General features: G+C 35.2%; 1 protein-coding gene across 1 annotated transcript in view; it reads right to left on the minus strand.

Moving 5' to 3' along the window:
• Positions 1–248: 248 nt before the first annotated feature.
• Positions 249–24,981, minus strand: part of LOC127871413 (isocitrate dehydrogenase [NADP] cytoplasmic-like) — a 28,109-nt gene continuing 3,376 nt past the window's right edge. The window contains exons 3-11 of the mRNA XM_052414324.1: positions 17,580–17,686; positions 16,267–16,353; positions 14,121–14,281; positions 11,228–11,374; positions 10,299–10,366; positions 8,756–8,976; positions 8,068–8,208; positions 7,456–7,615; positions 249–2,317 (exon numbers count right to left, since the gene is read on the minus strand). Of these exons, the coding sequence (XP_052270284.1) occupies positions 2,233–2,317; positions 7,456–7,615; positions 8,068–8,208; positions 8,756–8,976; positions 10,299–10,366; positions 11,228–11,374; positions 14,121–14,281; positions 16,267–16,353; positions 17,580–17,686 (1,177 nt within the window). The 3' untranslated portion in view covers positions 249–2,232. The remainder of the gene's footprint in view (positions 2,318–7,455; positions 7,616–8,067; positions 8,209–8,755; positions 8,977–10,298; positions 10,367–11,227; positions 11,375–14,120; positions 14,282–16,266; positions 16,354–17,579; positions 17,687–24,981) is intronic.

The following is a 24,981-nucleotide window of genomic DNA, read 5'->3' on the forward strand; positions in this document are numbered from 1 at the left end:
AAGAAAAAATACATAATACAGAAAATGTAAATGCTTAATTGTCTTGGCTGTGCTTATAAATGAGTGTGTGTCGATAACATGCCTGTAACTAAAATATTTCTAGCTTTTCTTTTACATAAATTACAGGAAAATTAGACTAAAGCTTAAAAATAATGCTTCAAAATTAAATGCACTGCTTTTGAAGTAGAAATAAATTAAACAAAGACAAGTAAAAATCCATGAAATTCGAGAGGGTTAGCAAAAACTGATACGTTTGAAAGTTTAATAATGATGCGAAGAAATAATTATGAATACAATTATAAATAGTTGCATACAAAGTGTATTAATTTTGTATTATTTGCGTCTTTTTTTTTCTTTCATAACATCATATTCTACAAGATATAATTATATGAATTTAAAATAGATACAAAATATTATCAACTGAAACAAAACACAATATGTTACGGCTAAATTTTTTTTTTGGACCCCAAGTAATACCTTAAGCCTTAAGGCCAGGAGTTTGATACATGTGACACTCTGTCTTCTTTTGATGGTCATTTTTAGTAACTTTTTTTTTTTATTGCACTACAAATGACAAAATTTAAATCTAGACAAGCAGTTTTGTGGCAAATTAGAGATTTGACCTCTCAGTGTGATCTTAACCTACGAGAAAATGAGACAGATGCTATACAGCAACAAATTGTGTAATGAAGTTTTACCAATTTGCCAAGCTATTTTAAAATCCAGCATTATTATGGAAGTTAAGGTTAAGACAGAAAATGTCTAGAAGTTTTTGGTCAAATTTTACTTTTGACTTGTAATTGTGTCCTTAACCTTCCAGAAAAGTAAAATGGTGCAACAAGCGACAGGTCGTCTAATGATGGTTTAGATTTGTGCCAAGTAATTATAAAATCCATTATTATTCAGCAAAGTTATGGAAGAGACAGGAAATTTTAACGGTTTTAAATTATTCATTAATAAGGGTAACATTATATAATTACGTTCTATCACCCTTTCCCTGTCCAAAAACAAAGGAAGGTAAAAAAGTGCATACAACTGCAGAATACACTCGTTTATTTCACATTATATAATACTCTTCAACATTTAAAGCAAAGCTTTACGAAGAAAAACATATTATTACGGATGAACCTTTTCAACATTTTTTTTCTTACAACTTTCTCGAATAAATCAATGTATTCAAATGTTAACATGCTTTTTTTTAAAGTATGAACATTTGCACATTTTCTTCACAGATCAAACATGATTTAAAATGTACACGTGTTACTTATGACAAAACAATAAAGACGTACTAAAATAATAGCCATTATTATAGCAAATGCAATCTATGTAATGCCAGCATTCTAGAGCAAACTATTTATTACAAAATACATATGGAAAATAGATAAAAATCCAGATAAAAAGATCATTATATACCGGTAACGAAAAGTGTAAAACATATCACATCTCATATTACATGTCTAGTGTAACACAGTTATATAAATGACTAAATTTTGTATAGTTTAAAAAAATATATATTAAAATGAGAACATCACAGATTTTGTATCAACTTAAACACGTAAGATTGACTTGACATTGTTAGAAACTATGGCTATGTTAATTTTGCTTTCATCATAATATCATTACAATAATACACAACTTTGCCAAGGTACCAATGAAATAAGAAATGAAGAGAATTTTTTTACAAAGGATAATGATACATTTTTATAACATATATTACATAGCTCTATATATTATGATACATACAGTTGAAATGAACCAATATTAAAATAAGAAGTATTTAAAACAAACACAATGACAACTAAACACTGCTGAACATAAACATTGTTTAACCTTATCTGCTCAGAAGAAAATTATTACGGCTATAAGAAACCAGCATAAAACTAGGAAAGTATTCAAGTTACTCGCAGTCTGTTCAGATTGTATGCTGTTTGCTGCTCTTTAGTATCTTAGGGTTAAAAATAAAGGTTTTCAAACTTAAATGCAGTAAAAATGTCTTAAATTTTATTGATTAACTAATTGACTACGAAAACTTCAAAGTGTGAATCAACAGTAAAAGGTTAGGGATACTGAATACTATACAAAAAACACATGGGATTTGAAACATTAACTAGAAAAAAAACAGATAAACAGGAATGTAGAACAAACAAGTTTCACTGGGATTAAAAGTAATTTAGGCTTTCTTGCGATTTGGCTTGGCCATGTCTGGGGAGTTCAGAGCCTTGAGCCTTGCAGTCAACTGCTGCCCATCTTGTTCACAAGGTTCTCTGCCAGCTTGTCAAGGAACTCAAAGGTGTTCAAGTAGTCTGCCTTTGTGACACTACAATTGTTAAAAACAACAGTTTACAATTAGGCATTGAATTGAGATTTTCCACTTGCTTGACTAGAAATATGAAAGCATTTAAGTGGTTGACCCTCCTGACCCACACAATTGTGGCACAATTTGTAAAAGCTATGATTAAGGATGTTTCAGTCTCATTATTAATTGAACATGAATACAAATTCAAACAATCTGCACATACCAGTAATATTGTTCACATTCTACAAAAATAAGGAACATATAACTTTTGAAAAACATGATTTCAAGACAGCCACTTAGTTTTATGTAGTCTGAATTTTCCTGTATTTTAATTAAATGCCAACATACGAAACATGTTTGCAATATTCTGGGCTTGTTACAATACAGAAATAATGAAAATGAAAATATAACTAAATGTGCATACATAGAAATTTATAAAAAAATCATTGTTTTCTCCCTTTTATTTGTATTTATTTTGGACATCAACTTTCTGCTATCCCAAATATTAAGCTCAGAATGAAGAGACATTGCAAAATTGAATTTGTTCCCTTTATTTCAAGCCTATTCATCTTCATCTTCTGCCACAAATATTATTATCTAAAAACAAGTGAGAATATTTCATAAAACAGAGCTATGTAAACATGAAATTTGAGTTATTGTCAGCACAATACCTTTCAAGCTGGTCATAATATCTACAGTGCATAGGACTTTCAATATCATGGTTTCACCTTAGTAGTGCCCCGATTCAACCATAAATTTGTACTCTCTAAATGCATTTGGCAATGCTTTGGTCATCTGTTACCTTAATGGTAGTGTTATTTACCACAATACCGTAATAAATCATCCCTTTATACACATCGCCACATCCTTTTTTTACTACCTTGTCATCCCCTTGATACATCTCCCAATGTCCTTGTTTTCAACAAAACTTGTCCTTTTGCAGATGAAATTGCCCAGTTTTTGTTACTACCATGCCTTGTCATTCCCCGGACGCAAATAACCTAGTAGTTGTTTCATCTGTATTGTGTTATTACCCTAATGCATATACTCAAGTCCTTGTTACTACTGTATTTTGTTATTCCCTTGATGCATATACCCAAGTCCTTGTTACTACTGTATTTTGTTATTCCCTTGATGCATATACCAAAGTACATGTTACTACTGTATTTTGTTATTCCCTTGATGCATATACCAAAGTCCTTGTTACTACTGTATTTTGTTATTACCCTAATGCATATACCCAAGTCCTTGTTTCTACTGTATTTTGTTATTCCCTTGATGCATATACTCAAGTCCTTGTTACTACTGTATTTTGTTATCACCCTAATGCATATACTCAAGTCCTTGTTACTACTGTATTTTGTTATTCCCTTGATGCATTTTCCCAAATCCTTGTTACTACTGTATTTTGTTATTCCCTTGATGCATATACCCAAGTCCTTGTTTCTACTGTATTTTGTTATTCCCTTGATGCATATACCCAAGTCCTTGTTTCTACTGTATTTTGTTATTCCCTTGATGCATATACTCAAGTCCTTGTTACTACTGTATTTTGTTATTACACTTATGCATATACTCAAGTCCTTGTTACTACTGTATTTTGTTATTCCCTTGATGCATATACCCAAGTCCTTGTTACTACTGTATTTTGTTATTACCCTAATGCATATACCCAAGTCCTTGTTTCTACTGTATTTTGTTATTCCCTTGATGCATATACCCAAGTCCTTGTTACTACTGTATTTTGTTATTCCCTTCATGCATATACCCAAGTCCTTCTTACTACTGTATTTTGTTATTACCCTAATGCATATACCCAAGTCCTTGTTTCTACTGTATTTTGTTATTCCCTTGATGCAAATACCCAAGTCCTTGTTTCTACTGTATTTTGTTATTCCCTTGATGCATATACCCAAGTCCTTGTTACTACTGTATTTTGTTATTCCCTTGATGCATATACCCAAGTCCTTGTTACTACTGTATCTTGTTATTCCCTTGATGCATATACCCAAGTCCTTGTTTCTACTGTATTTTGTTATTCCCTTGATGCATAAACCCAAGTCCTTGTTACTACTGTATTTTGTTATTCCCTTGATGCATATACCCAAGTCCTTGTTACTACTGTATTTTGTTATTCCCTTGATGCATATACCCAAGTCCTTGTTTCTACTGTATTTTGTTATTCCCTTGATGCATATACCCAAGTCCTTGTTACTACTGTATTTTGTTATTCCCTTGATGCATATACCCAAGTCCTTGTTTCTACTGTATTTTGTTATTCCCTTGATGCATATACCCAAGTCATTGTTTCTACTGTATTTTGTTATTCCCTTGATGCATATACCCAAGTCCTTGTTACTACTGTATTGTGTTATTACCCTAATGCATATACCCAAGTCCTTGTTTCTACTGTATTTTGCTATTCCCTTGATGCATATACCCAAGTCCTTGTTACTACTGTATTTTGTTATTCCCTTGATGCATATACCCAAGTCCTTGTTACTACTGTATTTTGTTATTCCCTTGATGCATATACCCAAGTCCTTGTTACTACTGTATTTTGTTATTCCCTTGATGCATATACCAAAGTCCTTGTTACTACTGTATTTTGTTATTACCCTAATGCATATACCCAAGTCGTTGTTTCTACTGTATTTTGTTATTCCCTTGATGCATATACTCAAGTCCTTGTTACTACTGTATTTTGTTATTACCCTAATGCATGTACTCAAGTCCTTGTTACTACTGTATTTTGTTATTCCCTTGATGCATATACCCAAGTCCTTCTTACTACTGTATTTTGTTATTCCCTTGATGCATTTACCCAAGTCCTTGTTTCTACTGTATTTTGTTATTCCCTTGATGCATATACCCAAGTCCTTGTTGCTACTGTATTTTGTTATTCCCTTGATGCATATACTCAAGTCCTTGTTACTACTGTATTTTGTTATTACACTAATGCATATACTCAAGTCCTTGTTACTACTGTATTTTGTTATTCCCTTGATGCATATACCCAAGTCCTTGTTACTACTGTATTTTGTTATTACCCTAATGCATATACCCAAGTCCTTGTTTCTACTGTATTTTGTTATTCCCTTGATGCATATACCCAAGTCCTTGTTACTACTTTTTTTGATATTCCCTTGATGCATATACCCAAGTCCTTCTTACTACTGTATTTTGTTAGTCCCTTGATGCATATACCCAAGTCCTTGTTTCTACTGTATTTTGTTATTCCCTTGATGCATATACCCAAGTCCTTGTTACTACTGTATTTTGTTATTCCCTTGATGCATATACCCAAGTCCTTGTTACTACTGTATTTTGTTATTCCCTTGATGCATATACCCAAGTCCTTGTTACTACTGTATTTTGTTATTCCCTTGATGCATATACCAAAGTCCTTGTTACTACTGTATTTTGTTATTACCCTAATGCATATACCCAAGTCGTTGTTTCTACTGTATTTTGTTATTCCCTTGATGCATATACTCAAGTCCTTGTTACTACTGTATTTTGTTCTTACCCTAATGCATGTACTCAAGTCCTTGTTACTACTGTATTTTGTTATTCCCTTGATGCATATACCCAAGTCCTTGTTACTACTGTATTTTGTTATTCCCTTGATGTATATACCCAAGTCCTTGTTTCTACTGTACTTTGTTATTCCCTTGATGCATATATACCCAAGTCCTTGTTTCTACTGTATTTTGTTAGTCCCTTGATGCATATACCCAAGTCCTTGTTTCTACTGTATTTTGTTATTCCCTTGATGCATATACCCAAGTTCTTGTTTCTACTGTATTTTGTTATTCCCTTGATGCATATACCCAAGTCCTTGTTTCTACTGTATTTTGTTATTCCCTTGATGCATATACCCAAGTCCTTGTTTCTACTGTATTTTGTTATTCCCTTGATGCATATACCCAAGTCCTTGTTACTACTGTATTGTGTTATTACCCTAATGCATATACCCAAGTCCTTGTTTCTACTGTATTTTGCTATTCCCTTGATGCATATACCCAAGTCCTTGTTACTACTGTATTTTGTTATTGCCTTGATGCATATACCCAAGTCCTTGTTACTACTGTATTTTGTTATTCCCTTGATGCATATACCCAAGTCCTTGTTTCTACTGTATTTTGTTATTCCCTTGATGCATATACCCAAGTCCTTGTTTCTACTGTATTTTGTTATTCCCTTGATGCATATACCCAAGTCCTTGTTACTACTGTATTTTGTTATTCCCTTGATGCATATACCCAAGTCCTTGTTTCTACTGTATTTTGTTATTCCCTTGATGCATATACCCAAGTCCTTGTTACTACTGTATTTTGTTATTCCCTTGATGCATATACCCAAGTCCTTGTTACTACTGTATTTTGTTATTCCCTTGATGCATATACCCAAGTCCTTGTTTCTACTGTATTTTGTTATTCCCTTGATGCATATATTCCCAAGTCCTTGTTTCTACTGTATTTTGTTAGTCCCTTGATGCATATACCCAAGTCCTTGTTTCTACTGTATTTTGTTATTCCCTTGATGCATATACCCAAGTTCTTGTTTCTACTGTATTTTGTTATTCCCTTGATGCATATACCAAAGTCCTTGTTTCTACTGTATTTTGTTATTCCCTTGATGCATATACCGAAGTCCTTGTTACTACTGTATTTTGTTATTCCCTTGATGCATATACCCAAGTCCTTGTTACTACTGTATTTTGTTATTCCCTTGATGCATATACCCAAGTCCTTGTTACTACTGTATTTTGTTATTCCCTTGATGCATATACCCAAGTCCTTGTTACTACTGTATTTTGTTATTCCCTTGATGCATATACCCAAGTCCTTGTTTCTACTGTATTTTGTTATTCCCTTGATGCATATACCCAAGTCCTTGTTACTACTGTATTTTGTTATTCCCTTGATGCATATACTCAAGTCCTTGTTACTACTGTATTTTGTTATTCCCTTGATGCATATACTCAAGTCCTTGTTTCTACTGTACCGTATTTTGTTATTCCCTCAATGCATATAACCAAGTCCTTGTTTAGACTGTATTTTGTTATTACCTTGATGCATATAACCCAGTCTTTGTTCAGACCAGGCTCTGTTATTTTCTTGATACAAATAATCAAGTTCTTGTTTCCACCATACCTGTTACCCTTGATGCATATAGCCAGGTCCTTGGTCATTTGGCCTGCCTCAATTGTCTCCACACATACAGCCTCCAGATTATTGGCAAACTTGGCCAGCGCATCATTGTTGTCAAGCTTTGCACGGTGAAGTAGACCTTGCGTCCATGCAAAAATGGATGCTGAAAAAGGAATCAACACTGCTCTATATATCTAATAGTTGGTTAAGCTGTTGCATTTTTGTGCATGCATATATGTAACGATGAAAGTCAATGCAAAATTGTCCATGCATAAATGTATTATCATTATTAAAAGCGTTCTTTTATACTACTTTACATCTTCAATATTCAAATTGATTATTCAATGGGTGTTAATAAGCCAATAGCAATACAGCTGTATTCACTTTTCTCCAATGTTAAGTCTATTAAAAATATACAAAGAAATCAGTATGCTAATGTCACTGTTCTTCCTGAAAGTCCATGCTTAATTGGAGGCAATTCATTTTGTCATTACATTGGAAAAAATTGTATTTCAATTATAAAATGATTTGGTTTTGTTCTTGGTATCATATTTCACTTAAAAAGTTAATTTTCAAAGTCTTTTAAGATCAATTTCTACAAATAAACTGAAATACCAATTGGATTGGTTGATGTTTCTTTTCCCTGCTGATGCATTCTATAGTGGCGTGTAACCGTTCCATGGGCTGCCTCAGACTCTATGGTCTTGCCATCTGGACATATCAACACGCTGGTCATCATTCCAAGTGATCCAAACCCTGAAATGAAGTGAACATTTTACTTGAAATTCGCAGATTTCTTAGTTCAAGGTTAAACAAAATGACAACATAAGCCTGTATTCTAATGTATTTAAACCCACATACATAACTCTCTACATCAATATTGATTTTATCATGGCAAGTGGTCTTTAAGCTGGGGTTCACTTGAAAAATCATTTAAAGAAAACAGCCCGACAATAGTTATGAACGTGTTTACATGATACTTCAGATGGAAAGACAATGTGGTGACCATAGTCCTACTCCCAAACCCTTTCCGTGAGAATACAGATCAGAATAGCCACATAATTTAACAAATGGTGTTATATTTATTTCCTTGGGAGACTCCAGTTTAATTGTTTAATGGGGACAATCAAACATGAATACCAAAATATTGATGATTTTAAATTTAAGCCGTAAACAAATTTTCTTACATTGGGAAACAGTCTGACTGCACTACTTCTTTCACAGCCACATAACTTACACAACTATCATATGCATGCTTATAATTAAATGCTATCAACTGAAGCCATAAATGAAGTTTTCTGACCTTGGGCAACTGAGTCTGACTGCACGTCTCCATCGTAGTTCTTGCACGCCCACACAAACCCACCCTCGGACTTCATGGCATAGGCGACCATGTCGTCTATCAGACGATGCTCGTACCAGATTTTCTTGGCCTCATATTTCCCCTTGTACTCCTTATCATAAATCTCTTGAAAGATGTCCTTGAATCTACCATCATATTTCTTCAGAATGGTATTTTTTGTACTAGAAAATGAATAGTCCCAAATCAGTCACATGTTTACAAAGAATTTTAGATTATAAAGTATTGGAGGATGGTTAAAGAATTATAAAAAAACTTGGGTCCCCGGCGCAAGTCCAAAAGAATGTAATACCATGCAAAATGAATTAAAAAATACACCTTTTTGATCTTATGGAGCATCTTCAACTTTAACAACAGCTTATTCAGGACAGCCAGAACGAATTTCTTGTTGCAAGAAATTTATTGTATGCTAGGGTAGGTAAGTTATTTTAGCTATCAAGTAATTAAGTATTTTTCTTATTTTTATTTGCAAAGTATCCTATTGAGCTAGTGGTTTTATCTGACATCTCAGAAAACTGTTTAAAAGGGGATTATTAATGATAATCCATTATATGCAAGAATTATTATTCTAACACTACACGCGACTTATTTTCAATAGACAATGAAGGAAATCAAGTGTGTGTTATTCTGCAATAATTATTGGCGAGGTTTGATGTTTCGAAAAAAGTCCGGAATAAATAAAGAAAATATTGCAGTAAAACCCGCTCTAATAGAAGTTCAATTAAAGTAGTATGTAAATGTAGTATGTATATAAATGTAATGAAACAACAAATTGCATATTGGGTGAAAATTGGTTAATCACGCCTACAAAGAATGTTATTTGTTAGGAAACGTAATTAAGAAAACATTTATAGCATGTCAGCTTTTCAGTAGCATCAATAAACGTGACGTCATTTAGTTTCTACAATATTTGTTCACAATGAAAGTGACATCATTTGCAAATATTTATGAATGAAAACAACGTCATATGTTTGTAAAATTCAATGACGTCACTAAATAGTCAACCTTGTACTACGAAGGGTAGAGTATTGAAAAATATACTTCACGCCCAAAAGCTTGAACCAAATCAATCAGAATTGTGTCAGAATCAAAATAATAATTTTCTATGATGGTTTGTTGTCGAATACCTCACAGTAAGGAGTATAGATGCGTGTTATCAAACCACTCGTGCTTCACACTCGTGATTTTATTCCTACGCATCTATACTCCTTACTGTGGTGTATTCGACAACAAACCACAATAGAAAAATATTATTTCTTAAACAGAACCTGACAAGGTATTTTGCATGTACAATAGAAACTATAACAGATTCTGAACTATATTTTCCATTTTTTCTTTGCTTACAAATACACACTGCACCTTATATGCCTTCTTTACTATACAATGTATGATTAAAACCTATTGAGAAAAAACAGATAAATTAGTATCTAATGATTGTTTACATACATCTCTATCAACACTTACAAAAACCACATATGATAATTACCTTAGGTACAGAGGCCATTCTTTACCCAAGGCATATTCAAAGGAGCAATATGCAAACTCTCGAATGCTCTGAAGAATAAAATATGATTTAGTCAAATCTTTAACATCATCCCTACAATGCTAATCTGATATTTCTTATGCGTTCACGCTCGGCTGCAAAAGCATGTCAGAATTATTATTTTTTTTAGAGGTCACAGTGACCGTGACCTTTGACCTAGTGACCCAAAATGGGTGTGGCATGTAGAACTCATCAAGGTGCATCTACATATGAAGTTTCAAAGTTGTAGGTGGAAGCACCGGCGGACGGCTGACGGCGGACAACGAGCAGGCTATAACATTAGCTCGGGTTTTCTCCGAAAACAGCCTCGCTAAAAAACATGGCGGCCATGTTTTTTAAAAGTTTAGAGCAATTTTCCCATTCGGCAGAGATCTCATTTTTCAAGATTCAGCACACAAAAGTAACATTTTGATTGATTTAAAATTATCCCCTTCTGCCCAGTACATGTATTTCAACGTGCACAAATTATTTCCAAACCAGACCAATATGTCATTCAAACAATTGTTACAATCAAGTTGTTTCATGTAGCTGAAAAACAAAATATGTGACTTTAGAGTTTTCATCTGGTTATACTAAAGCAATAAAAGAAAAGCTGTCGAACAATTTATGAATTGAGCTGAGATATTAGTACAAATGTTTTAAGCAAATTTTGTGATGATTTGCCAGAAAAATGGTACTTCTAGATTGTTAAAATGGTTCAACTTTATTTTAAACTGACTCACCACTCAATGACCATGTCTTGAACATGCTGGAACCATTTCACAACTGAGCCAATAAAGTATTACGATAAATGTTATGAGCACATTGGAAAAAGATAACACACATAATGTAAAAACATTTTCTGGTTACAGCCCCTGACCCATGGCTCTCACCTCATCTGTATTGTACATAGCCAGTGCAACACCACCAGTATTTTCAAACTGGAACACAGTGTATTCCATGGGCGCACTTCCGTCGTCCGGTGTGAACTTGATCTCCAGCTTTCCAGGTCCAGGCACCACAAAGTCTGTAGCCTTGTACTGAAAACATTAGAAACATTAGTACATTCACTGGAATAATGCTAGGAAAATGTCTACTGCAGTAAGCATAAAAGTAAGCTTCATTAAAGTGGAATGATTTCATAAATGTGGCAATGCAATCCATACCAGATTTCAACAAAAATATAGATGTCTGCATGAACCACATTCGATAATATACTCAATTTAAACAGGCCTCGACAATAACGGTGTCCCAGGAACCCAAGGACACCAGTTTTTGGCGAGGGTCACCAGTTCTTTCAAGCTGGGTGATCCTCCGGGATCCCTAAGTTTATAGAACCACTTCGTATGGATTGACCATTTAAATCCACACTGGTTTTTTCTCTTTGTTTCAATGTGTTTCAGTGTTCGCAATTTGAACAATAAACGAAAACCGGTCTGCACCAGAATATGAGAAATCGCTTGACCTATTGTTATTGAAGCGCACATGGTAGCTGGCCAATTAGCATTGAGTTTGCTCACACATGACATTAAGACATTCATGCGCAGACACTGTATACTTGGAATACAGTTGATATTGTCGTCCGCCAATGGCAAACGTCTTATTAAAAGATAAACAAAAGAAAAGAAGCGTAACTGTAAATAAATTATTTCTAAGCTGATCACTTTACAACCTTCTCCCAACTATGGATCTGAATTAAATGATGATAATTAAAAAATTAGTTCTATGTCGATGATGTTACACCTTTCTAGCGATAATCGTTTGACCTAAAAGGTGATAATTAAGTTGTTTTTTACCCACAAAATATGCTTTTGTAAATTAATATGTCAACCAAATTGTATATTTGCTAGGTTACATAGTTTTTCATTTTCTACAGTGAATTTTTTTTTGGCATTTTTCAGACTGTCGTTTTTGGATACATTATTATTCGTAGATAATAATTTATTTTCGAAGTTCTTTATAGAAGAAATAAAATGACGAATACATAAGTGGTTTATAATATTTCCAATTGTATCCACTGCTGAAAATGATAATGTTGAAGATGATTATTACTAAGATGACGATGATGTTGATGAAAGACATGATATCCAAAGTTTACAAAACAAGGCTTATAAGCTATTAATGGGTCTACTTTAAATGGCAGCTGATTTGAATATTGGAAATAAAAATGTGTACTAGTATGCTTCTTGTATTTATTTGCCCTTACGCTGTGCATCGAAACAGGGGGGAACCCTAGTTTGGGTAAGGGTCACCAAAAGTTGAAAGTAGGGTTCCCTCCGGGAACCCTGTCAAAATAGTTAGTGTCAAGGCCTGTTTAACATACAAAATATAAACTTGTAAAAAAGGTTTAATCTGGCCCATGTATCTAAGGGAAACTTAACAAAATATGCAAAAAATAAATTGTATGTAACAAATATGTTATGTTGCAAAACTTGTTAATAAACTTTAAAGTACAAAATAATTTATATGTGTCTACATGTATGCTCCATATAGCAGGACTGGAAATCAGCATTAAATTTGTAAAATGTATTACTATTGTTTGTTTTTACATATATTAATGTAACAGAAAGTATCTAATTCATCATGGTTGTCAACAGTAGTCTTCGGGCATGCATGTAGGTCCGTATTTACATATACAACATTAAAGAACTATTGCCACAGACTTTGGGAAAATTAACTGTAACTTCTGTAAGTAGGATTTGATTAAAATGGGATTAGATGTACGATGACATTTTGTCTTTTGAAAATTTGTAAAATTGTTAAATCCAGATAAAAAATCCCTGACCTCAAGTCAATGGAGCTTGACCCTGGACCCTCCCTGTTTCAAGGTAGACACTCTACTGTGTCACTATAAAAGCTAGCTCTGACAAGGGCTGTTAGTAAAACATGCATGCCCCCCATATGGGCTATCAGTTGTAGTGACAGCCATTTTGTAAATATGTCTTTTGTCACTGTGACCTTGACCTTTGACCTAGTGACCTGAAAATCAATAGGGGTCATCTGCGAGTCATGATCAATGTACCTATGAAGTTTCATGATTGTAGCAATTAGCGTTCTTGAGTTACAATCCGGGAACCATTTTACTGTTTCGGGTCACCGTGACCTTGACCTTTGATATAGTGACCTGAAAATCAATAGGTTCAAATGCGAGTCATGATCAATCTACCTATCAAGTTTCATGATCCTAGGCATAAGCGTTCTTGAGTTATCATCCGGAAACCATTTTACCATTTCGGGTCACTGTGACCTTGACCTTTGACCTAGTGACCTGAAAATCAATAGGGGTCATCTGCGAGTCATGATCAATCTACCTATGAAAATTCATGATCCAAGGCATGAGTGTTCTTGAGTTATCATCCGGAAACCATTTTACTATTTCGGGTCACTGTGACCTTGACCTTTGACCTCAAAATCAGTAGGGGTCATCTGCAAGTCATGATCAATGTACCTATGAAGTTTCATGTTCATAGGCCCAAGCTTTCTCGAGTTATCATCCGGAAACCACCTGGTGGACCGACCGACCGACAGACCGACCGACATGTGCAAAGCAATATACCCCCTCTTCTTTGAAGGGGGGCATAATAAGTATAAGTTCTCCTTACACCTCCCCCTGCATTTATTAATTGATTGATTGGAAATTTACTGAATTTACTGAAAATGGCAAATAAGGAGAAATCATAGTGTTGTTCAAAGTGACTATAAATACAACATATTTAAGCCTCTACCCAATCTGTTCATAATACTTTGTGCTTTGTGGTCTACAAACAACATAAAACTGGGAATTACCTGGTCACCATATGCATGACGGCCTATGACAATGCTCTTAGTCCAGCCTGGCACCAGTCGAGGGATGTTTTCACAAATGATTGCCTCTCTGAACACTGTGCCACGAAGGATGTTGCGGATCGTTCCATTGGGTGACTTCCACATTTTCTTCAGCTTGAACTCTGTGCAGGTAAAGTGTTGTATGTTCTCATGTCATTTAATGAAAAAAAAACATGAAGGGGATTACCAAAGCCAAACATAATTTACACACAAATGGGGGCAAGACATTTTTCAAGAGTTTTCCAGGTAAATTATTGAATAGCCATCCTGGGACCCTCCGGTTTTGTATTATGCTAGTCCCTAGTAAAGTTTGAGGTTATACTCGTTCTACATTTATGTTAAGTGTAACCAGTAGCTGAAATAACCAAATTAAAACAAGAGGGCCTGAAAGGCCCAAATTCGCTCACCTGAGATAACAAGATATTATTGGGACAAATCTTCTGACCAAGTTTCATGAAGATCGGAAAATAAATGTGGCCTCTAGAGTGTTAACAATGTTTTACTATAGCCAATGTTTTTCAACCAACCAACATCATTTTTAAACTCTTCCAAGTTATTATCGGGATGAATCTTCTGACCAAGTTTCATGAAGATCGGACAGTAAATGTGGCCTCTAGAGTATTAACTCTGCCAAGGTGAAACTATAATACGTCCCATTTTTTTTTAAACGGGCATATAAAAATGCCCGCCCCTTGGCAGCCATGTTTTTCAAGCAAAGGTTACTATTTTTGAACTCATCCAAGATATCATTGGGACAAATCTTCTGAGCAAGTTTCATGAAGATCGGAAAATAAATGTGGCATCTAGAGTGTTAACAAGATTTTACTATAGCCATATATAGCCATATAAATAAAAATGCCCCGCCCCTTGACAGCCATATTTTACAAGCAAACGTAACCATTTTCGAACTCATCCAAGATATCATTGAGACCAATCTGCTTACCAAATTTCATGAAGATTGGAAATAAATGTGGCCTCTAGAGAGTTAACAAGGCAAATGTTGATGGCTCACGACGCACGACGGACAAAAAGCAATCACAAAAGCTCACCATGAGCACATTGTGCTCAGGTGAGCTAAAAAAGAATCTAATTGGTTAGTTATATATATAAAAGCTTTCTAAAACAAGGGCTGTTTGTAAAACATGCATGTCCCTCATATGGGCTGTCAGTTGTAGTGGCAGCCATTGTGTGAATCCATTTTCTGTCACTGTGACCTTGACCTTTGACCTAGTGACCTGAAAATCAATAGGGGTCACCTGCCAGTCATGATCAATGTACCTATGAAGTTTCTAGGTCTAATTATTCCGGAGTTATCATCAGGAAACCATTTTACTGTTTCGAGTAACTGTGACCTTGACCTTTGACCTAGTGATTTGAACATTAATAGGGGCCATCTGCCAGTAATGATAAATGAACCTATAAATTTTCATGATCCAAGGCTTAAGCATTCTTGAGTTATCATCCGGAAACCATTTTACTATTTAGAGTCACTGTGACCTTGACCTTTGACCTAGTGACCTGAAAATCAATAGGGGTCATCTGCGTGTCATGATCAATGTACCTATGAAGTTTCATGATACTAGGCGTATGCGTTCTTGAGTTATCATCCGGAAACTATTTTACTGGTTTGAGTCACCGTGACCTTGACCTTTGACTTATTGACCTGAAAATCAATAGGGGTCATCTGCAAGTCATGATCAATGTACCTATGAAGTTTCATGATCCTAGGCGTAAGCGTTCTTGAGTTATCATCCGGAAACCATTTTACTGGTTCAAGTCACCATGACCTTGACCTTTGACCTAGTGACCTGAAAATCAATAGGGGTCATCTGCGAGTCATGATCAATGTACCTATGAAGGAAGGACCGACCGACATGAGCAAAACAATATACCCCCTCTTCTTCAAAGGAGGGCATAATAAAGCAAATTTTCTCACTCTCTCATGTAACTTCTTATAATAGCATGCATTTTGGCCACTAACTTTCAACAATCAAACTGCCTCTCATGTATTTAAAATAGGAAGTTATTTTACTTATTACACAGAGTAGCAAAAAAGTCATTACAAAGAACTAATGACATCCATAGACTACTGCAATTGTTTTTTTACCTTCCACACGTTTTTCATCTGGAGTGATGGTGGCACATTTGATACCAACATTATATTTGCGGATTGCGTTGGCCGCATCAACTGTTACTAAATGACAAAAACAATAAAAGGTTAATTTCAAATAATTTTAACATTAAATACGACACACAACATTAATCTGCTATTATAACTGCATCCTTAAAACATTGAATACATTTTATCATAAATAATAAATTGTAGAATATGATTATAATCTTGTGGTTTTTTTTAAGAGCATACTTATATTAAATACATGGGAAATGTTTTTGGCAGATCTCAGGAGGCTGTTTTATCAACAGTCCTTATCTTAGCGGATCTTATCTTAAATCAGATAAACATCAAGATTATAATTAAACTCCCTTGCTTTGGTTTTTGAAAACATGTAAAATCATTTGAAAATACGAATTTGTTTGAATGAATATTGATAGTGTTTCCTGAAACTACAAAAGGTATCACAGAAAAAGTACTGTCTGGGGCTGGCACTCTTATGGTGAACAAAAATAAAGTATGATTGCAAATGACCCTGCATGGTTATTGTGAGAATGCATTAAGACAGCCAAAAATGCCATGAACTTTACAGTATATTCTTTGATTATTATAGAAATAAACGCCAAGGATCCTCCTTTTCGGCCTTGGTTAGGTTTTCTAAATGTCTTACACTGCTTAGACCCTGTATTAATAATGTTTCTGAGTCTCTATAATAAAATGGTGTTAGTTTCTTCAATTCCTGACCCACAATCCTTAGTCTTAAGTATCACACTGATAAGAACCAGTGACGTCTGCACACATCAAAATGTAGAAAATTTCTCATACAAATCAACTTTTTATGCTCTCAACATAGGTGCTTTATGGTTGTATAGTGTTAACACAAAGATCGCAGTAGTCATATAGGAGATGCCTACAACATTGTGTTGATGCTGTAAAGCTACATAAATTAGTCACAAAATTGCAAATTGATCACTCAATAAGGGCATGTTAAGAATGGAGCATAAATGTAAAGAAAACAGAAAGCGAGCGGTAAGTCCATTGTGTGATGGCCGAAGGTTTTCAGATTTCTGTGGGAAATGCACATTGGTGCTTTTACTACGACCATGAGCCTTTTCCAAAAACTGACTTTTGGTTGTAGAGTAGAAGCCATTCTGGGAAAACATGTATTGGGAAAACAATATATAAAACTGATGAAGAGAAGGTTATTTGACTTGGTCAATATTGAAAACATTGCTATATGCATTCTTTATAATACATTATTCTGCATCGATTGAACTCCTTGCATTTTTTTTTCTCAACTGTGTTACCTTGGTCGTCTGTAGCATCTCTGTTCTCAATACCAAGGTCATATGTGTGAAGTTCAAGGTCAACAAAGGGCAAGATCAACTTTTGCTTGATCAGATCCCAAATGACCCTAAAACAAAACAGTACACATTTAGAAAAAAATAATTGAACATGTGTTATTTTAAAAGCTATTAAGCATTCAATGTAAATATGTTCATTTACATTGCAGACATGTTTTTTGCACTGCGTCACATATTCATTAATTTATGGTTAAGATCTTGCATAAATTATGTCATGAGTGGAGAAAATACTGATCACCTGATATTCAGGATGAGAAAACTTACATGAGTAGATGTGAGTGTATGTAGAAATGTTATACATCACAAATAGTGATTGCTTTCAATTTTTATTATTTACAGGAAATTTATGAATAGAAAAGCAAACAATAAATTAATCGTGATAATCGATTGACCACCCGATAATTGCATGTTTTTGGCAGATGGCACAGTTAAAGAAAGTCGGCAAAAATAATTAAAGAAAAACAAAATTGATCAAAGGCCTATTAATTAAGTAGATCCACTATTAAGTCCAGCGATTTTTGTCAGTTTGTTAATCCGCCGATAATTACGAGTAACACCCATCTTATATAAACTGAATCGGTTCTTTTTTATTATTGTTCTGTTAATTTTGAATTATGGATTAATGTTACGTTAAATCGTGAAAATGTCGCAAAAGACTTTAAGTGGATTTGGTTTTCTCAAATCAGGAAGTGTTAATAGTGGTGAAAAACGAAAGATTGATTCAGTAAATTCAGATGTAGACTCAGAAACATAGTTTACTCCTAAAAAGAAATTTGTAAAAAACTTGATTCAGGTCAGTTTTGACTGGTATGTGTGTGATGAAAAAGGACTTTGGGATTGTTCTGTGTGTCGTGAAGCCAAATCGGATAACATATACGCACATGGTCACGAACGGCCCGCGAAAACAACTTACCACATACAACATGCTGAATGTAAGTACGATTTTTTCCTAAAGTAACGTTATTAATAGTTATAAGTATGGTCCGTTGAAAACCTCATTTAGAAGGGAGATATTGGCAATCTTTTTTTGAATTGCAAGGTCCGTTATTACAGTAGCTCTATGGTAAAATATTGGCGAAGTTTATACACTGAAAGCACGCACTGTAACTAATTAAGGAGGCAGTCTACAGTTTTGTAGCCATATTTGCGCATTAGCCCCGGTCAATTTCCTGAATATAAGGTGTATGGTCTAAACCGAATAGTTTTTTTACTCCAGTAGCTTAAATGTAAGTATAAATGGTCAATATTCTAGTAATTTCACATGTTTTCAGTAATTCGAAACTAAGTTACCAGACTTTTAGTCAACAACAAAGACATGCTCAGTGAGATGTAAACAAATGTACCTCCTGTTTAAAGCAGCCGGCATTTAATTGACAGATTTCAACGGTGGGTTTAAATAAGTTAGAAGTGCAAAAAAATTCAATGGTAATGACCCATTTTGTTTGGCTCAGTTTGAAAGCATTTGCTGTGATAGTGCAAAGCATGTTGTCCACTGTGCGCGTATTCTTACCCGGAAAGTTAAATGTGATTTGCGGGTTTATCTGAAAATGGGGTTTTTACAGTCAAGTTCCGAGACCTCCGAAAAGGTCTATTTTACCCCAGATATCAGTTTAAAGTGCATTTTCTGCATTGTTTTGTGCTTTATTTGCAAGCTGTTGATGAGCTGCACTGAAAATTGTCTGAATCTATTTTCAGGTTGTGACTGAAGGCCTTGTTTTGAGGGTGTTTTGCAGACCAGTGGTTGTCGGCCTGGGGATTTTCAAGAAAAACTGTAGACTGCCCCCTTAAGGTAAAAATCCCAAATTTCACACCCAACACCCAATAGTGACATTTTTTTATAAAATAGAGTCATCAACACCTGAAAACAGCTTTCCCATTAAATTCTGACCAATTTGAGCAGAGATATTAACATTTCAGTAGGGGTTGGTAAGCCTGATTTTTTAAGAAAACCCTTTTTTGAACGGTACGCGCATCTGCTTTAGAGCTGCAGTCTTTGTTTCTTTGTGCGATATGCTTATTTGTTTATGCAAGAAATACTAAGCTGACTTAATTCAACTATATGTACTACATTTAGTGCCTTTCAAACCATTTAAACCCCTAAATGTGCATAAACGTTGATGTAAAGTGAGTAAAAAACACCGATTTTAAGGGAAAAATCATCCAAATTCATTTTATTTTTAAACTTTGACCAGTGTAGTGAGCAATTTTTGACTCCGGGTGTAAGCTGAAACTCATTACGAGTCAGTTTTGGCAATATGATTATATCTACATTTCATATCTGTGCGAATTGGGGATTTTTAGACTTGGGTAGAATACGGAAAGAATGACCAAAAAGTTGAGTGAAAATGCCGCCATTGATATGCTCACTAAAAATAGTCTCCAATTGTACATTGCAGTTATTTTACAAAGAAAACCACCCAGTTTAATCCAAAATTGACTGAAGAGTACAAATAATTCAAATTTAGATGGGTTTAAAACTTTGGACTGCCATCTTAATGAGGCAGTCTACAGTTTTGTAGCCATATTTGCGCATTAGCCCCGGTCAATTTCCTGAATATAAGGTGTATGGTCTAAACCGAATAGATTTTTGACTCCAGGAGCTTAAATATAAGTATAAATATTCTAGTAATTTCGCATGTTTTCAGTAACTCGAAACTAAGTTACCAGACTTTTTGTCAACAACAACGACATGCTCAGTGAGATGTAAACAAATGTACTTCCTGCTTAAAGCAGCCGGCATTTGACAGATTTCAATGGCGGGTTTAAATAAGTTAGCAGTGCAAAAAAGTTCAATGGTAATGACCCGTTTTGTTTGGCTCAGTTTGAAAGCATTTGCTGTGATAGTGCAAAGCATGTTGTCCACTGTGCGCGTATTCTTACCCGGAAAGATAAATGTGATTTGCGGGTTTATCTGAAAATGGGGTTTTTACAGTCAAGTTCTGAGACCTCCGAAAAGGTCTATTTTACCCCAGATATCAGTTTAAAGTGCATTTTCTGCATTGTTTTGTGCTGTATTTGCAAGCTGTTGATGAGCTGCACTGAAAATTGTCTGAATCTATTTTCAGGTTGTGACTGAAGGCCTTGTTTTGAGGGTGTTTTGCAGACCAGTGGTTGTCGGCCTGGGGATTTTCAAGAAAAACTGTAGACTTCCCCCTAAGCAATTTTGCCGATACATTTTTCACCAGCGTAATAATTCGGTATTTTATGAATGAAACGTTACATCTGATCGACAGAACAGCCAAAAGTTATTTTTATGGGCGGAACTTCACATAAAATAGTACACAAGAAATAAAAGATACATTGTGTAAATCTTAAGTAAAATCCGTGTTAGAATCGAAATAATTCGTGTTAGTTTAGTTTGTTGTCAAATAACCCACGGCTGGAAGTTTAGATGCGTGGTTTCAAATAAATCGCGTACACACTAGTGATCTAATCCCTACAGTACGCATCTAAACTTCCGGCTGTGGGTTATTCGACAACAAACTATAACATACACAAATTATTCCTTAAATAAAATACGACGTCAGCTGTCCCCGACAAAAGTAATTTCTGGTGCAATTATTGTTTGAACCGATAGTTTTCTTTTTTTAATGTTCATATTATTGAACGGCCTTCTTTATAAGCAAATCAAACGCCTATATTGTAGGGTTAAAGCATGTTGATGCACGAGTCCGTAGGGAAACAAGAGCACCGCCTTGCGGGTGCAGACCGCTCATCTATTTTGTTTTTAAAGGTGAAGGGACTCTCATTTTCAATCACAAAGGAGGGAGGGGTGGAGTGAAGAGGGGTGCATTGTGTAGGGGTGTGGACATTTATTACATTATGTTCCAAAAATGCAAAAAAAAGGAAAAAAATAATTCGGGGGGTGGGGGGGTGGTGGGGGGGTGGGGGGGGGGTGGGGATTCTTGGGTGCGATGGTTGGACGGTATTTCAAACATAAAATAATCAAAATAAATAGTTTTGTTTTTTAACCGTTAAAAAAAAAAATAATTGGGGAGGGGATGGGGTGGGGGGGGTATAGTGTGAGAGTGTGGTGGTCATTTGTGAAATGATCTTTAAAAAAAAAAAAAAAAAAAATAGGGGGGGGGGGGGGGGGGCAAGGGGCACGGGCGATGGTTTGGGTGGAGTCTATTGTGGTATGTCAGGTAAGAGTAGTTTTGTCAAAGTATCAATCAAATCTAATCATAAATAAAGAAGTTATGGCAATTTTAGCAAAATTTAATAATTTGACCTTGAGAGTCAAGGTCATTCAAAGGTCAAGGCAAAATTCAACTTGCCAGGTACAGTAACCTCATGATAGCATGAAAGTATTTGAAGTTTGAAAGCAATAGCCTTGATACTTAAGAAGTAAAGTGGATCGAAACACAAAATTTAACCATATATTCAAAGTTACTAAGTCAAAAAAGGGCCATAATTCCATAAAAATGACATTCAGAGTTATGCAACTTGTCCTTTTACTGTACCCTTATGACAGTTTGCGAGTGTTCCAAGTATGAAAGTAATATCTATGATACTTTAGGGGTAAAGTGGACCAAAACACAAAACTTAACCAAACTTTCAATTTTCTAAGTATAAAGGGCCCATAATTCCGTCCAAATGCCAGTCAGAGTTACATAACTTTGCCTGCACAGTCCCCTTACGATAGTTAATAAGTGTTGCAAGTATGAAAGCAAAAGCTTTGATACTGTAGGAATAAAGTGGACCTAAACACAAAACATAACCAAATTTTCAATTTTCTAAGTATAAAAAGGGCACATAATTCTGTCAAAATGCCAGTCAGAGTTACATTACTTTGCCTGCACAGTCCCCTTATGATAGTTAGTAAGTGTTTCAAGTATGAAAGCAATAGCTTTGATACTTAAGGAATAAAATGGACCTAAACACAAAACTTAACCAAAATTTTAAATTTTCTAAGTATAAAAAGGGCACATAATTCTGTCAAAATGCACTCCAGAGTTATCTAACTTTGCCTGCCCAGTCCCCTCATGATAGTAAGTAAGTGTACCAAGTTTAAATGCAATAGCATTGATACTTTCTGAAAAAAGTGGACCTAAACGCAAAACTTAACCAAAATTTTCAATTTTCTAAGTATAAAAAGGGCACATAATTCAGTCAAAATGCACGCCAGAGTTATCTAACTTTGCCTGCCCAGTCCCCTCATAATAGTAAGTAAGTGTACCAAGTTTGAATGCAATAGCATCGATACTTTCTGAGAAAAGTGGACCTAAACGCAAAACTTAACCGGACGCCGACGCCAAGGTGATGACAATAGCTCATATTTTTTTCTCAAAAAATAGATGAGCTAAAAAATGACCGAATGCCTTTAGTAACAAGATTAATATTAATTTGACCGTAGATATTAATATGTCTCCTTTTTTTCAACAGCTGGTTCCCACAAGTCAGCAGTTACCAAACAGAACTTCAAGGGTAAAGATGTTCTACCAAAGCAAGTAGAAAAGATCATTACTCAGGATACTGAAACCATATCAACATACTTTAAATAGCTTACCACCAGGCTAAACACGAGCTTCCTAAAGCAGCTTTCAAACAACTTGTGCAGCTTTCAGATTCTTTGGGTGTTGACTTAATTAAGGACAAATCCTCAGAAGTTCTTTACACATCTAACAATAGTCTCAATGAGTTTCATGAATGCATCAGTGAGGTAATTTGGCAGGACACCTATGACGCGATAATAAAGTCTAATAAGAACGTTTTAATTATAGATGAAAGCACCGACATAGGTAACAAAAAACAGTTGCTCGCGTACATACAATATCTAGACCAGGACGGTGTCAAGTGCGTGCTGCAAAAGAACATGCTTATTACTACCACATCAGCCGATGTTAATACCATTGTAGAGAAAATTACAGACTGTCTGCAAAGAAAAAAGATTGACATTAGCAATATGGTTGGAATCGGAACCGACGGAGCATCAGTTAGGACAGGTAGCAAAAATGGTGTGGTGAAAAAACTCAGAGACTCAGCCCCTCCCCTGATTGGTGTACATGCTGCCTCTCAGGCTGGCAATTCAATCCCTGAACTCGCCTCATTTCGTAGGACAGTATCAAACATCTACTACTACTTTTCCAACTCTGCCTTGAGATCCAACAGGTTAGCTGAAATCCAGTCCCTCTTGCAGTTACCAACACTGAAATTTGCTAACATTCATTCAGTTAGGTGGTTGTCTCTGCAGCATGCTGTAGAAGTTCTGTACCGCAGTTACCCCGCTTTAGTGACGGCTTTTGAACATGAAGCGATCATTAACCCAGTCGCAAAAGGTTTGTTAAATGAAGTTGTGCAGTACAAGTTCATAGGTTTCATACATATGTTGATGGACATCTTACCCTTTATTGGCCGACTCAGTAAGACCTTTCAAACAAATGTTATAGACTTTAGTAAGATCAGACCAGCTGTCACTGCCACATGTGACTCTCTAGAGGATCTCCTGGAAGCTGAAGGTGTCTACACAGATAAGTTGTCAGAATTTGTAACAAATGAAGATGGTAAAAGTGAGTACAAGCGCCCTGTTTCAGAGAGCAAAGCTGCTGTTGTGAAAGACAATATATCAGAGAACATTGATGGTTTTAGTGGCTTTGAGCAAGTGTGTGATGATTATGATGATGAAGATGACATTATTCCTGAGAGCAGTGCTCAGTTAAGAGTGAATGTGAAATAATTCATTGAGTCAGTTTGAAATATGCGGATGTTCAGAAAAATGTGTTGCAAGGAGTCAATCAGGAATACATTAAGGAAGTTGCTCAGAATCTCAGAAACAGGTTTAATGATTTAGATACATTGGAGATGCTTTCTACCCTTGACCCTAATGTGATTAAAAAGAATGAATCCTGTCCAGCATCCTTTGATAAGGAAAACATCCTGAAACTTGGCAAACATTTCAGCATTGATTGTGACACACTTAGATCAGAGTATGTAACATATAAAAGACTTGTCATTGGTAGTTGCAAAGATATGGATTTGCATGAGGTAGCCTTGAAAATGTTGTCAGAGCATGAAAGCATGTTGCCAAACATCTGTCTTTGTCTTAAGATTTGCTGTGTAATACCAGTAAGCAGTGTTGCTTGTGAACGTGGGTTCTCCACACAGAATCAAATAAAATCCAAATTGCGTACAAATCTGAACAATGCAACCCTAAACAGATTGATTAAAATATCCGAGCAAGGTCCCAGCCCCAAAGACTTCAACTTTGCCAGAGCTGTTACAATCTGGAGACTGAAAAGAGAAAACATTGAGTTATATGACATTTAGTTGTTAAACTATCTGTAAATGTATTGTGAAACTGTTGGGTATAATAAGACTACCGGGTATATCTGTTTTATATATAAAT

This window comes from Dreissena polymorpha, chromosome 3 (assembly GCF_020536995.1).
Source record: "Dreissena polymorpha isolate Duluth1 chromosome 3, UMN_Dpol_1.0, whole genome shotgun sequence".
Lineage (NCBI taxonomy): Eukaryota > Metazoa > Mollusca > Bivalvia > Myida > Dreissenidae > Dreissena > Dreissena polymorpha.